At 39.3% G+C, this 16207-nt stretch overlaps 2 protein-coding genes across 3 annotated transcripts; both read right to left on the reverse strand.

Annotated features, from left to right (window-relative positions):
* Window positions 1-300: 300 nt before the first annotated feature.
* dsn1 (DSN1 component of MIS12 kinetochore complex) lies at window positions 301-4521 on the reverse strand. 2 transcript variants are annotated; one of them, XM_084925703.1, is made up of 11 exons: window positions 4351-4517; window positions 4061-4097; window positions 3729-3981; window positions 3533-3606; window positions 3174-3246; window positions 3000-3081; window positions 2824-2880; window positions 2637-2708; window positions 2380-2527; window positions 1953-2040; window positions 304-1852 (listed from the first exon to the last, which is right to left on the reverse strand). In XM_084925703.1, the coding sequence occupies exons 1-11, from the start codon at window positions 4452-4454 to the stop codon at window positions 1770-1772; spliced, it is 1071 nt and encodes a 356-aa protein (XP_084781829.1). In that variant the 5' UTR covers window positions 4455-4517; the 3' UTR covers window positions 304-1769. The 2 variants fall into 2 exon arrangements, with proteins under 2 accessions (XP_084781830.1, XP_084781829.1); XM_084925704.1 differs by lacking the exon at window positions 1953-2040 and having other exon boundaries at window positions 301-1852; window positions 4351-4521.
* Window positions 4522-6447: 1926 nt separating this feature from the next.
* On the reverse strand, window positions 6448-16156 carry atp13a1 (ATPase 13A1). Its single transcript, XM_084925688.1, has 25 exons — window positions 15625-16156; window positions 14494-14583; window positions 13689-13952; window positions 13437-13592; window positions 13219-13288; window positions 13018-13124; window positions 12793-12922; window positions 12642-12697; window positions 12405-12531; window positions 12161-12298; window positions 11623-11743; window positions 11323-11480; window positions 10888-11063; window positions 10698-10808; window positions 10487-10612; window positions 10298-10406; window positions 9995-10188; window positions 9421-9517; window positions 9155-9339; window positions 8800-8914; window positions 8497-8693; window positions 8258-8400; window positions 7373-7484; window positions 7139-7282; window positions 6448-7044 (listed from the first exon to the last, which is right to left on the reverse strand). Exons 1-25 carry the CDS (start codon window positions 15976-15978, stop codon window positions 6934-6936), a joined length of 3591 nt encoding a protein of 1196 aa, XP_084781814.1. The 5' UTR covers window positions 15979-16156; the 3' UTR covers window positions 6448-6933.
* Window positions 16157-16207: the final 51 nt, after the last annotated feature.

A 16207-nucleotide genomic window follows, 5' to 3' on the forward strand; every position in this document is an offset into this window, starting at 1 on the left:
TACAAAGTTGTCTTTTTGTTTTTGATACAACCACACCTCTAACCATATAAACATTTGGGTTTAAACTACATAACAAATATAAAATGGGTCAATTAACTTTTTTTGTCGCTTCTAATAATAGTCTAATAATAGTCTAATAACAAGAAGGAAACCTGTAGAAGAAGACACTCTAAAATACCTATTATTTAAATAGACATTGCACCAAAATCAAACGCTTCTAACATGCCAGTTATTGAAGTTTCTTTTGTTTGTTTGGGTTTTTTTTTTTTAAAGCAGCAGTGTATCATACAATTTTAAGTAACTGGCCCCTAAAGTCATTTTCCGTCACTGTCAAGAGACCTCCCTGGACAGTAAAAAGGCTGTCATTGGCTCTGTAAACTTTGGTTGTTTTATTGTTGGTGATTCATTTAAGAATCATTTCTGTGAAACTTCTATTCATTTGGATGCTAAAGCTGCCCTCCTCTCACCCCACAAGCATCAAGCCTCATTTTCATCTAAATAAGAATCGATCTCTCCTGCTGTGCACCGTCCTCCCTTACTCACAGCTCTCACGGTCACAACCCCACTTGTCTTCTCTTTGCTTGTTCCTATGCTAGAGAGCACAGGGACAAGCATCACTCTCCTGAATACATTTAGATGGAAAATTCACCATACTCCATGTTTGAGATCACAACTGCAAAGCAGAGGAAGTAATTTACTCTTATTTAATGCTGGCAAAAGGGGGGCGGGGGGATTTCTTGCTGTAGTCATCAGAGAAGCAAATTAAGCATGAACATTAATGAGTAAATGAGTCCAAGACATTGGAGAGACAGCGAACAAAGCTTTGACTGACTGGTACAATGTCAAAGCTTCGTTCTGCATCAGTGACCAAGCCAAACGCAAGAGATGGGGGTGAGTCACTGTGGGGGAGGGGCCTCCTCCTGAATGGTCAGGGGACACTGATGAAGTGAAATAGATGCGGCACCGAAAGGAGAGCAAATGTGACTGAGGATGAGCATATGAACCCTGAATAATCCCAAATGAAAATCCACCTGTATTCAATCGCTTGCGGTTTTCCAGTAGTACAAGTCAATTCAAGCTGCTAATGTATTTCATTTCTGCATAGTTTACTGACATCATTTATACTATACTGACCATGTGTACTTACCAAATTCTTTCGGTTATCATTGGTGAGAATAATTACAGTATAGTATAGTAATAGTCAAACCACTTCAAAAGCTGTCACATCAAATGCACGCCATTACTTTTCACTCAATAAATACAATATTAGTTTTTGACTTTGATACAAATCACCTCAGACAGGTCATCAGCTCCTGGATGTGGGAATTTCTTGCAGTTTTTTTTAAATTGATGAACAAGCAGTAACCTTTATTTTGCAGGATCGTGACAATCTTTCACAAACAACTTTTTATTATCTGCCAGTCTTAGCAGTCACCGGATTTTACAGGTGAGAACGTACTTAATTAAACCTTGACGGAAAAAACCGCGCTGGCGATTTACCAAGCTTATCACAACTTTATATAGCCAGCTACTGCCATCTGCTGGTCAAGCACAAGCATTACCTGAACAACGCCCATCACCATTTCTACTTCTGACTGAAACAGCCGTATTTGACTTGGAAAACATTCGAGTTGACTTTGTCATGAAACAACACATCAAATCAAGAAAATCACATACTGGTCAAATTAACAGAGACACATACAAGCATAATATATAAGCCAAACAAAGCCATGGTCCACCAGAAGCCAGACTGCTAATGATTTCCTTCCTTATGAAGTTGCAGAGGATAAAGGTGCTGTCATAAGATTCCTGAGCACGTCAGATGAAAGATCCTGAAATCCAGCCTTTGCCGCTGGTAGAAAAAGAAATCATATTGGTCAGTCAGTTCATTAAACCCTTGTTGAATATGCCTAAACAGTTGCATGCTAAAAAAATAATGAAAAAACTATTACCCAGCCGGCCACTAGTTTCTTTCACCAATAACTGAGAGTGTGTTTTGATAGACAGAAGCTCTCTAACCATCTTACATTGTGTGTCCATCTACAGGCAAAAAAGAAGGAGGAGGAAAAAAAAAAAAAAACCTCATTGCATAGCATTTGCAAAACAGATGAATATAGTTCTGAAGTTAAGGGTTTTTTATTTGATTTGATCCTCTTCCTATTTGACTGTTCACTTATATGCTCTTAAAATTATGCCAGGGATAAGTCACAAACAGTTAATAATCACACTAAAATATAAGCAGCAATAAGAGTTAAAGTTTGTAACTTAGATGTTAAGTGCCCAAAAGCTAGCACATGTACTCTGGTTAATCAAGGATGTGTAGCTCACATTGCTTTCAAGTTTTCTAGGGACGATGCTAAAAAAAAAAATCCAACATACAATCATGGACATGGTGTGAAGTAGGGGTTGTTGTTTACACAGGACAGCCTGGTAGTCAGGTTTACTCTGTATGAAAAGGTGCTGTGAGGACTGAGCCACTGATGTAGACTCTAGCGATACACCCGTCTCCTGGCCATTCTCCACCTTCCTGAAATGAATAAAGGAGCAGATTACCAAGAAAGTTTTGAGAAGACAATAATGGCACATTAATGGAGTCAGTGATATAGTAATTCTTCAATAAGAACAAATATATTCACATTTCCAGTTCCTTTGCTTTGTTTCTGTGTTTGTTCAGCAGTGTCTCCCAAGATTCGCTTTCAGCCTGAATCCTAAAACACAAGAGTTAGTTGAAAAAAATTTATGTTGCTTTAATGAATACCATGTGGCTGACTGGTAATTTCTTTAAATGGATATAAGGGCATTAAGTTAATAAGAACAACATGCCTGTTAATGGCTCTTTGGTATTTTTCCATGGCTTTTTGCACTGCGGGGTTACTAGATCTAAAAGCAAACAGAGACAAAAACAAAAAAAACATTAGAAAATAATCAGTAAGTCTGGAAGAAAGAAAAAAATTATAATCCATGTGAATTACTGGATACATAAATTACAACTACAATACCTGGCTGCACTAGAAGGTTGTTGATGTGTTTCATTATGTATGCTATCGGCCAGGCAACCCCACTCATTCTGGATGTGCTCAACTATGCAAAGAAAGGCCAGGAAAATAAACAGAATATTTCTGTATCATACAATAAAGAGCCTCAAATCCAATGTATATCAAATGAACACCAACCTTGTTTTTGAAAAGTCTCCAATGAGGCATTTGGCACTGACTGAAGCTGATTTTGAGTTCTTCCTATTGCCAACTAGGGATAAAACAGATGATTAGGTGGATAACTTTGAGGAATCTTGGCAATTTACTACATGTGCTCCACTAAAGTAATGCAACCAAGATCTTTCCAGTTAACTGTGATTGTAGCTGAATGATTTTACACAAATGGGTTTATTTCTCCATTTATTCAGTCAATTTTCTAAATGTGCGGTACGTTTAAAACCACACACACAAGCTTTTGCAGTGAGATGAACAGTATAACATTGCCCCTAGTTATTTAAATTTTCAGTTTGTTATAGCTAATGTTCTTAAGATCATACCTTCATCGAAGCCTCCATTAATTTCACGATCCTCTCATGGTGTGATAAGGATGTACTTATGTTTCCGCACAAAGCTGTCGTAAACACATAGATAAATGTTTATATTGCAGGGGGGAAAAAATGAAGAGGAAGAAGAAGAAAAAAAAAAACACTCCATGACCATACTTTACAATGGGCATAAAGCCTCACATCTCACCCTGATATGGATTGGGAAGGGCAGGGAGAGATCTTCGGCTTATAGTAGACCTCCTCCAGGATTTCCTGTGTGCAGTGGGGCTCACAGAGGAACCTGTATGCTCATCACTATTTTCTGGCTGAACCTCTTGGACGTCTTCATCTGGCGTCTCTGTTGTGGGTGATATCATGTCGGTACGGGGAGACTTGGGTGGGGGAGATGTACCGGGACTTGTGGGAGAGCATCTTTTCGAAGACTGTTTCCCTGGGTTGGCCTTGGTAAACATAGGTTGCAAAACATTATATTTAGCACGAGTGACGTTGTTAGCTTAAATGTAAGTTAAAATGCCTTACCTCACTCTGGCTGTCAGCTAAGGCGACACTTCCGCAACTGTAAGAATATTTTGCGAATTTAAAAGACAACGACACATATGCAAAAATATTAATAATATACATTTGGATAAAAAAAAAAAATACTATTACGTATCGCTGAAAACTTTACTTTGCTAAGCAACGGCAAACTACAGTGATTTTCGTTCAACAAACCTCTGTCAGCCATAAGCCTTTAAGAAAAAATACTTAATTCATCAACTCCTGTTAATAATAAACTGCTTGCGTTTGCCTTTATAAAGCAAGATACGTACCCGTCTTGACCAACTTCCAAATCCTTTTCCGCCATTTTTCTTTCAAATAGTTGTTCACCCAGCGCGCCCAAAAGACCACACCCCTCCAGGGAACTAAGCAGCATGGGAAATGTAGTTTGGCATTAACATATACAAACGAGATCGCGGCCAACATAGCAAATGCCCTCGAAGCATTTAAACATAGGTGACAAAGCAGTCCACCTTTATTTTCAGTGTAGTTACAGACATTGACTTTTGAATAGAGATATGATGGTTTTCGGGAAAAGTGTTTAACTTTGTAAGGTTATTAGGAGCCGTGTGGTGCACGGGATGTGCAAAGGCTGTGTGTAGAACACAAGACACAGGACATGTAGTTTGCATATTCCCGAAGAGATGTGTCACTTTTTCTTTCTTTTTTATTTTACATATTGAATATCACAGTGAAGTAAAATATGTGGCTCCACAATATGCCTATAATGTAATGACATGTAGAAATTCAGGATACAAGTTCTGACCCTTCCTTGGATCAAGCTCAACCTACTGGGGTTGCCCAATGTAAATGATCAGCTCCATACCTGGTCTTTTTTGTAAAACCTGGTTGAATTTCTTTTGGATTATCTGATGATTTTCTGGTGTTTTGTGACCTCTGAATTTTAGGCCTTTATGGTATTTCCTGACTGCTGGCAATTTTAGTTTTAAGTTAAACCCTTGTTATTTGTCAAAAGCACTCTGTAGTACATTTCATTTTGTTAAGTAATAACTATGGATAACAATCAGCTCTTGCTGGGACATTTATGCCAAAAATTCTCCTCTATGTCAGAAGCCACCTACTTAAATTGGAGTATAAGTGATTAATATTGCAACCACCTCACTTGCACAGATCTTGTCATTCATGTGCTCCCTTTGTCCAATCAAGCACAAACACTTACCCGAGCTTTTTAGCAGACCACTAACCTATGATGATACATTGCATGTCACTTTTAGATTTTCCTGTTAAGGTTTCAGTTTCCGTGCTTACTCTTTTCATTGCAATTAATTTTTACCATAATGGATCCAGCATTCCCCTACTGGTCATTCAAATCTGTATATTCACATCCTAGTAATCTTTCTAAAAATCGATCTCTATCTCTATCATAGTGTCAAAATTAGAGAGTTGCAGTGAAAGCATTTTTTTTCTCTTCCTTTGTTTACAGCAGAGTTTAAGGTTCACTGGCCCCTGGTTGGAATGTGTTCATAGCTGCCAAGTCACCTTCATGTCAAGTGTACATATCTATCAAAAATATATAAAATTGTATGCATCATCCATATACAAAACAGTGTGAAATGTTAAAAATTCAAGTGATAATCAAGTTCAACCATTTCAAAAGATTTTTTTCACTTTTTTTAAATGACCTTTTCAAAAAATAGTGGAACTATTTGTTACATTTCAAAGGGCTAAAATGTTCCCCCGATCAGCAAGTTTAAGAAACACAAATACAGTTATTTAGGACTTACGTGTTAACTGTGAAACTTTGACAATGAGGAAAATTACCACTAACTGTGTTTAAATCTGTCACTCCATCTGTCTTTTCATTAGTAAAGCAGAAAATTAGCCCTGGCAGCTAATGAAAAGCTAAAGCCAACTTCTCAGAAAATTACTGAAACCTTTCCCATTGTCTATTCTTGACACTGTCTGAGTATATAAGCACATTTTAGATTTTATGGCCCAGTAAAGGGGAAAGTAATTGAGTAATTGGTACACTTCTTGATCCACACTGAAATCCAAATTCTCCTTAATCTTTTTGAGAATGGTGGTTTGTTTAAGATGCTTTACTTTGCTCAAAGATTATATATGGTGTGCTTCTATGACCGACATGTTTGTTAGATCAGTCAGCAAGTAAACAAAGAGTTCATGAGCTCTCAGGCATCTCTGATAACCTGAAGCTAGGTGAAATGGCACATTTGTTTTGGCCAGTGTCACAAGTCCCATGAGATAAACGCTTTCAATAATAACCTTCTTTGTACATTTACATTGTACTACAAGTCCCTGACCACGTTTTACTTACCTATCTTAAGGAACAGGGTTTTTCATGACCAGTTGGACATGGTCAGCCTTGACAAAACACGTGGCAGACTTCATAATTTGTATTAAGTCTTTATAAGTCTGTTAAAGATGTTTCCACTTTTTACAAAATCAAGGAGGGGAATCAAAAAAATCCAAAACACTTTCCCAATTCTCTTGGAGAATGCCCCTTTTTGTGCCTGTGTGTTTCACTCTGGCTGGCACAATCTCACACTCCACTCAATACTGCTGTCTTCATGGCGTTTTGTAACAGTGGTGAGCAACAGATAAGGAAAGAGAGAAATGTGGAAAAAAATGAGTCATGAGGAAAAGAATGAAAACAATTCAAACATAGACTTGATGAAAATACAGAAACACAGATGGTTAAGGAGGAGGGCAGAGCAGGACATAGGAAGCGATACACAGTGTGCAGTATTGTACGCCATGACTGTCTCAGCTGTCCCGTATTTTTCACAACAGCTTTTCATTCTCTTCCTCTTCCAACATCATCTCTCCCTTTACAGTTTGGTTGGTAAAGGCAGTGGTTGCTGTTGGCACCAAGTTTAAGAAGGCAGCCTGAGAGTTCCTTTGCCCAGCAGAAACTGCAAGACACGGTCCACCAGCAGAGCAGCAACAAAGTCCACCACCAGAACCTGGGCAATGATGAATTTGAACTGCAAGAAGAAGAAGACAGGTTAATCAGGAGGTATATGATTATTATGAGGATATTAAAACAAAACAATGCATAGTAAAACAATGTCAGCTCACCTCAGTTGGAATATCTACAAGAGCAAACTGTTCATTGAATTCTGGTGAGGATCCAGTAAGAAGTCCGACAATTGCTAAACCTGACAAAGCGATACTCCACAGTAGAGGTCGATTCTCGCTAAGAGACTCCATGAAGGGGTGACCCTAACACGCACAAAGACAAATGCTTTGAGTCTTCTATATAAACGCTTTAAAGATGCAGCAATAACAAATATTAATACTAAGGATAAATACCTTGTAGTTAATGGCAAAGGTGGCCATCTGCATGGCCATTGACATGATGTACACGGTGCTGTTAATTAGACTTGGTTCAAACTCTTTATACAGATCTACAAACTGCTCCGCTCTGCAAATGAGAGGACACAATTAAAATCTAAAAAATTAAACAACTATACAAAACTATAACATTAAATAAATTAGGTAATGTAATCAGGTAAAAATTAGAAACAAATTAGAAGCAGGTTAAACCAGGATGGTAAATTCCTGGTTTAATTCTTCTTTTGCCTTTGCATTTAAAAGGCAAAAGAGATCCTCAGTCAAGTCATTTAAGAGGCCTGTGGCCCTTACAGCAAGCACATTTTTTGTCTTTGGAATTGTACAAAGAACACATATAAAGCAACAAGTTACTAAAATTTGGAAGCTCTTTAGGAGACCTATGCAATAAGACATTTAAAGACAAATTAAAAACATTTTATATCCAGTTGTATAACATGCAGATAGGAAAGCAAAAAGTAAAGTAACTCGAATGATTTTCCCAGTTTAAGTAAAAAACTTCAATATCTGAAGAGCCTAAGAAAATGTTAGTACTTAATGAATATTTGATGTTGAAATGCCATTCATATTTTTTTTTTTAAATCAACTTCAAATTATTTTATTTACATAAACTGCTGCTGACTACTGATAGGACACTCAGTCTTGGCTGATTTTGGAGAGAGAAAAAACATCTCTAATCTAGTCCATTACATCTGGAATTTATCTGTGAAAGAATGAAAGTTCAAACCATATCTGAACAAAACTAACAATGTAAACAATTAACCATAAAAGCAGAAGTTATTTTATTTATTTATTTGTTCATTAATTTTTTGTCCTGTTGTCCCTTTCTGTCCAAATTTGATTTACCTGGGCGGACTTCTACTTTGTGCCTCTTTGTAAAGGTAAACAAGACTGCAGAAGTGAACAGCAAACTGCAGGAGCACAGTCAAAACTGTATATAGATTGAAGATGTTTGGTAAGGGCCGCTCTCGAGACAGTGTTTTCAGTGGCTAGACAAAGAGGAAAAGAGGTTCTTAGTTTGACTGTAATTGAAAACGGTGAACAGATGTCATGGTAGAAGAAAAACTTTAGGTAAATATTCTCACCTTTGACCTAGAGATGAAAAGGAAGCATCCAGCCAAAAGGAGACCTTGCAGAGTTGCTTGGAAATCACTGAACTTCACTCCCTCGAGGTAGAGGACAGACTGACTGTAGGCTAGCACTAGAGCATTGAGAGCAAGGATCTTGAACATCTGGAGTGTTGTTACCAGAGTGCAACGGCCTTGCTTTATTACATGGCAGACTGGGGGCAAACACAAAATAACAAGTTTTAGAAATGGGAAGCATCATTATGGTTTGATCGGTGTAGATTATGAAAAGAGATAAAATCAAAAGGTTGTGTAACTTACTGCACTGTATGGAAGAGAGTTTTGAGGTGAAGGGAGCAGCAATGGAGGCATCACCTAGCTTCACTACTTGTACCTGATCCTCTTCAAGTTCACGCAGGACTTGATTGATCCTCTCCTGTTCCAGAAAAACCCTGATATTAACACCAGTGTACTACAACTCTTATTACTCAAGTAAAAACCAAGTTAATGACTTTTTCTAGGAATAACATTTTTTTAAATTACCCCTAGATAGCTAGGTAATTACAGAGCAGAATAGACTAGCAGGACAGACTAGCGTGCTACATTCAGTAGACTAATGAATATAAATTGGTTTCAAGAAGAGTCATTGGAGTTTAAGCAAATTACAGTTACACACTTTTTGTGCTGCAAGCTGCTCTTCTCTCTGGGCCATCACCCGTTGTCTGGCGGCCCTTGAGCTCAGTTTGCCTCCTGAAGTGACAGGCGGTAAAGGTCTGGTTTCTGATGTGGATGACTCCTTTTCTCTTCCACGTTTCTTTTTTTCAGGCATGCGCTCAGGGGCATTGGCTAATAGTGCAACACCTGAGGGAGGAGGAAAAAAAGTAACCATTGCAATCTGCTGGTGTCATAAATGCTAACTCAATTATAGCTGATAAATCTTACCTATGTGAGCATGTTTCAGAGCTCCCACATCATTTGTACCATCACCGCACATCAGTGTCACATAACCTAGCCCCTTCAGACTGGTGATCACAAATTCCTGAAACACAATGGATGAGTAAAGTATTGTTACAAACACTGCCAGTATTTCCTAAAATGCATGTCAACAAACCCCAGAGAAGTCTAACCAAATGTGTTCCAGATACTACCTGTTTTTTACAGGTAGTATCTTCCAGTAAAATGCCTCTGTTTTGAATGCACTACAGACTTCTGAAACTACTACCTGTCTGTACTCTGTGATAGGTCCCACTGTAACATTCTTATTACTATTAAGAAACAATTAAGACAAATTGATAACTAGTGCTTGACATAAACAACAAATGATTGCCACACTCCACTGAGGTTTTTTTTTTCCCACCCCTTTTTTAAAACCTGTTAAGCTACTTTCCCCATGGCTGCATATAGTGGCACACTAAATGTAACCCAGGGATAAATTTCTATGAGTTGATCTTTTGAAATGTTTCAAAAGTATGAATCATAACACTATTAAGGGATCCAATGGTGCTTAGGGCCCTACCTTCTGTTTTGGACTGACACGAGCAAACACTTGAATGTGAGGCAACAGGGTGTGGAGTAGCCGGGGATCACAGCTCAATCTGGTCAGCCCTTCCCCTGTTACACATAAATCAAACTCGCGCACAAATGAAGAAATGGATGGCGGGGGCAGTGGTGCACACACGGTGCCATCAATGGATTCCCACTGCCATGTACCTGGAAAAAAACCATAATTTTAATACATAACATGTCTTGTTCTTGATCTAAACACCTAGGCCGTTATTTGAGTAACACACGTAGTTCTATAATGCGATACTCCTCTTACCTTGATTAGAGCTTGGCTGTAATATAAGGGTGTGTTCTTTCTGGATGAAGTGGAGTTCTCTTGCTACATGACATGCCGTTAAAGGGTTATCACCTGTGATCATGACAACCTGAAAGAAGACAGATGTATTAAGCATCTTAAAACATTACTCAGTACATTTGTGTAATTTTGCAACATCTGCTTATTTACATGATGAGACGCTTCTTGGATCTCTCTGATGACAGCTTTGCTGTCATTCTTAAGTGGACAAGACACGACCATGAACCCAGCAAAATGAAGGTCACACTCCAGAGCATCGCGACTCATCTCCCGAACCTTTGTGATCACCCAGAAACAATCAGGTCAGTTTCAAACAAATTTATTTTCAGATAAGACATTCTGAGTAAAATGAAACAAGAACCTGCTGATGACTAAGGTGTCCCATCTCTTTGTAGCCCAAGGCCAGCACTCTAGCTCCCTCCCGTGACATTTCCTTGTGCACTTGGTCATAACTTGCAGGACATTCTGCAAACTACAATGACAGACATGTTAGGATATACTTGATTATGCTACAAGACATGACATGACATTTTCAGGATGTCAGCCTATACCATTCCTCTGAGTGTCTCTGGAGCGCCCTTAACAGTTGATATGTAGCAGAGTTCAGTGGAGCCAAGTTTCTCGTAGGAGGCCAGGACAGACATCCTCTTTAGAGCGCTGGCAAAATGGAAACGCTGGTGGATCTTAAGTCCCTGGGTTTTAATGCCTCGTGGAAATACCTTTTCATCTGGTCAAAGAGACAAAAGTTAGCATTGTGTAAAAGACAGATGTACCCAAATACTAACATTTGCTGTAAAAGTACAATGGTATTTAAAAATAAGCATTGCTTTAAGATAAACTACAAGCTCAACACAACGGGTATGGTAATGCAAACATGAGAAAATTTGAAAAGGAAACATTATTTAACAAAAACATGAGTATATACTGCACATGTTCTGTCACACATTTCCCTGCACTGTAAATCTGAAGGGATTACTTTCTGGTACCTTTTGTAAGGGTCCAGTCAGCAGCAGTCAGCATGGCCTTCTCTAGTGGATCTCCAACTAGTTGTCCATCATCCATAGTGACCAGTGAGTGACAGGTAGCCACCACCCTGTGTGTCTCAACTGGAATCTCAGATACAGGCATCACCTCCTTCCCCTCTCTGTCATAAAAAATAAGTTCCACGTAAAGTAAATGTATGTAAACATTAACCAACCTAAAGTACAGTGTAGTATGCTTTGTCATTGTGCTTCACAATTTTTGCTGTTATGGCAAAACAGTAATATCGGTGCTGAAGTGTTTACCTAAGACCGGCTACTCCTCGTACTACCAGACTATCACTGGTGAGTGTTCCTGTTTTGTCAAAACAGCAAATCTCCACTTTCCCAGCAAATGGTATCCTGAAAGGCTCTGTGCAAAATACATCTGAGGAGTAGAAAAAGAAGAGTGAAACATTGCTGTTACAAGTTTTGTTTTATAAGCTGCCTTTCCAAGTCTTTACACATTTTACATCTAAATCTAATCTAAATGCCTAAATGTTTGAAACTGACCATCTAAACAAAATCATAGGAATTTGTTCAGCTTTTTGTTTTGCCATTTTTCTTTCTCATATGTAGCAGATAGCAAGAAACTCTCCGTGTCACATGGAAATACTGTGGGTGCATTCAGGCTTGACACAGACTTTGTGCTACGGAGCTGGCAGGGTAAAACTGGTTTAATATCTGATCAAACTAATGTGACCATTTTCCTTTTCACATTCAGCGCTGATATCTAGGAAAGTTTAAGGCTATAGTGCACATCTTATATTCAACAAACAAACACAAGTCATGCACACAGACTTACAAAGTTTAGCTAGGGCGATAAGAGATGTGTTAACTGCTAGAGAAAGCTCTATGGGAAGTTCTGGTGGAACTACTGAGGTGAGGATAAGCGTGCACTCCAGAAAGAGCTTGTATCGGTTTCTGCTTAGGTCCTTGGTCCCTAACAGGATGAAAGCACAAGTACATTATTTAGATACAATTTATTCCAGACACATGACGTGTTAGTTATGAATTACATCTCAGTAAGCTCATTCGTGGCCTCTCACCTTCAACCCACACATAAACAGCAGCAGCAATGGCAAACACAAGAAGGAAGAGAATGAAGATGAAGGTCTCCAGGTTGTTTGCTGTCACTCTCTTCACACCAAAGAGAATTGTCCTTAACAGTTTACCCTAGAGGCAAGTTTGACAACACACATTTAATACAGTTTCGGGTATGACATAACACAGACTATAGATTGCTATCAAAACTAGAATATAAATGCAGTAAGCAAATTCCTGACCTGAGAGGTGTAGAATCCTGTTCTCAGTACGTAGGCTACACAACCATTGTCTACCGCTGCACATAAAGAAGAAGACTTTAAAGCATGCACCTCATCTTAAAAAGATACATAATACATGTAATCATTTACAGAAAATGGAATTAGGACTTACGCTTGAGTCCAGCACTGGCTTTTAAAGGCGGGCTATGCTGAACTACTTTAGTCCCACCAGAGATGACATGGAGGCGAGAATCTGTCTGAAGATCCAGGATTCTTTCTGGGTCCAAGTCCTCAATTGGCTCCTGATCACCACATATTTTTAGCAATTAGCTGAGCTACACAAAGACTAATGCCATTTTGAACAATTAGACATTGTAATCACCTATACGTTTCTAACCTTCATCTGGGGCACAGATTCTCCAGTTAGCATGGCCTCATCCACAATGCAACGGCCCCTAAGCAGCAACACATCACATGGGACCAAGTTGTCCTGTGGTGAGCGCCCTATTAGGTACAGAATATACATTTAGCCACAGCTAAACATAGTTAAGTTGATTTTTGTGTTGAGAAATCATGAAAACATTGACTGGAGACTCACCAATTGAGACAATGTCTCCAGGGACAAGTTCGTCACTAGAAATATGTCTCCACTTCCTGTTGCGATATACCTGTCAAAAAATACATGTATTTAATATGGGCTGCTTTAAATACTTGCACTGATTTCTTTGGCTTGTCTGCAATACTGACAATAATGTTTTTTTTTTCTTTATACTTTCAAAACATATCATACAAAACAATAAAATACATCAACCCTACCTGAATCATGTAGGGCTTGTTTCCCATGCGCCGAATCTCTGACATATTTCTCATTTGCTGCTGGACCAGAGAGGCCTCAAATGCCACCAGCATGAACAGCGTGAAAACACTGTAGTACCAGTACTCATCCAGGCACCACAGCCCCACACAAAACACCTGATATATGGACGAAGGTGCGTAACAATACATGAATGCGAGAATATTTATATATATTTTTTTAATATAAAACCTGTCAAATACTTCCACACATACCTGGAAAACAAAAAAGGGAGCTGTGGCCCTTTCTTTGAAGAGCTCCAGAAAATCTGGAACAATCATTTCAGCACGATTGGTGCCATAACGCTTCTCTGCAGCTTTGAGCTCAGTCTCCTCCTGGTAGCCACGCCAGGATTGAAAGTATCCCAGTGGGTTACTTATGGGAAATGCTATTGGAAGGAAACATTTCTTTTCTTTGTAGTCAAAGGTGTAGCGGATCTTTTGAAACTCGAAAGACAGAGTTCTTTCCCCGTTTTCATCCTGTTGGACAAAATAAGAAATTGTATACTGAAGCATTCACAAAAGGCTGAAAGGCACTTGATACTCCTTACAATTTTCACATCATGTCTAATAATAGCAAATTATATGTACTCTCAAGTAGGGGAATATTTTAGAAAAAGATCCAACAAAGTTGTGGCCTTTTCAGTGGGTAAACTGAAAATGGTTTATCTCCAGTAAACCAGTGTATCTGCTATGAAAGCGAACCTAACACTGAGCACTTTGTCAAGACTGCAGAGACAGCAAGACAACACTTTCCCATTTAACTTCTGTTACTACTCAAGCATGATACATGGGACTATCAATGCTGCAGAGTGTAAGCTATTAAAATTATTTTCCTTGCCTAAAGTAAAACCAAAAACCTTCCCAGAAGGTTCACACACAAGCAGCATTCATAAGAAAGTGACAAAGGAGACAGTGTTGCTTCAAAACCTTGGGATTTGTCAACAGGAAGCATGTTCCAGATCAACAACAAAATCCACATCATTTCAGAGGATGCCAGGAGTAAATTATGTGCACTGACCTGGTCCCTCTGTAGTGCTACTAGCTCCGCGGAGCCATTGTTGGGGGTGGGTATGACCTTTGCCAGCGTAGCCTTTACTGGGTCTGGCTCCTGCAGACGTCAAAAAAGACAGGTGACAAATTCACACACAACAGTCACACTTATTTTTGGCATAGTCGTGTGCCTCATGAATTTTGTTCCTCTAAAATAAAGCATTCCCTGATGTACAGCAAACATGCATTTCAGGCAGAATGTGAAAATGCACTTGTTCATTATATTTTGTGGGCTTTTAGTCTTTATTGTATTAAGAAAGTAAAGAGAAGACAGGAAAGCACAGTAAGTAGCCTCAGGGCAGATTTAACCTGCTAAGCTATACTGGGACCTCAATATAAAAATATACTTAACTTTTATGTCTGACTGTAAAATTGAGCTTGATTACGTTATTGATGCAAATATAACTTTGATTTTGTGAAGGGGAAACTATTCTTATGCAGCTACTTGCTAAGTAAACACAGAAATGCTGAGCACCAGGGTTTTCTTCCCCCCCCCCGCCCAAATTAGGTTTGCTTTACTTAGTTGGACATAAAAAACAAACAAACAAACAAATAAGATTATGCAAATATTTCACATACTCATTGCTTTTCTGTACACAGACCACTTGTGTTTAGATACATAATACGCCCACCAGTTATTGGTGTGGAGGCTTCGATCCTAGTCAAGAAATGTTCCTATATAAACTTTCAGCAATAAGTCAGTCTCCCATTGGTAGGATTAATAAAGTCACGTAGGTTTTTACGCCTTTTTTGGTCCACATCTGCCCCGTTTTAGAACATAGTGAATTTGGAAATAATGTCCAAAAGTATACTGAAGACTTTAAATGAAGGTACTAAATGTTGTAGCGAAGATTTAAAATACGACTTTATAAGGGAAATGTGGAGATGTACGGTGAAAGTTTGGTCACTTGTGTCCATGAAATTAGTGCAGTGATTATAACTAGAAAACCTGTTCTGCTCCACTGGTTTCAGACACCTGTACCTGTACTTGAGCTCATGATGTTTCTGACCTTTGATATAGACAAACACAGAAGGGCAAACCAGTGGGGTCTATTTGGATATCAGCAGGCTTAATAAGATATTTATTAATTATGTTTACCTTTGAACAAGTGAGCCAACAATGCGCGTGCACAGACCAATAACCGGAAAGTGCTGTGAGGACGTGCGCGATCCCGATAGCAGCTAACGCCAGGAGGCCTGCCTCTGGATAATCTGAGGCTCCGTACACTCCAAGCCATACGTACAGCCAGCCCGGGTAGAGAAAAGCCAGAAACGGGAGCACAGTGCCGTGCAGCAGTCGGGGCCTTCGCCTGTACAGCGTCACCGAGCTCACCAGCTCATCGCCGGTACCGCTGTCATGTTGGTTATGGTTCACAGAGGGGGCCAATCGCAGCTCACCCGGTCCCCGGATTCCGTCTGCAGCCATTCTCCCGTCTTTCTTGGTGTCGTTCATCGTACTGTGCTCGCCCCTCTGGCCCCCTCTATCATCCACCACCACCCGTCGTGCTGTAGCCTGTAAAAATACGAATCTACACACGGAACGGTGAGCGGTTTTGCCCTCAGAGCCCGTTTACTGAATCGCTCGCTCCCACGGCCGTTTCCGCATACGTAACGACGTAAAGACACGTAATGTTCTAGCTGGCACAACGCGATTGAACCGGGAAAAACAACGTTGTTTTTTT

The sequence above is a fragment of the Perissodus microlepis genome, chromosome 4, assembly GCF_051167445.1.
Source record: "Perissodus microlepis isolate ML-2025 ecotype Zambia chromosome 4, ASM5116744v1, whole genome shotgun sequence".
Taxonomy (NCBI): Eukaryota; Metazoa; Chordata; class Actinopteri; order Cichliformes; family Cichlidae; genus Perissodus; species Perissodus microlepis.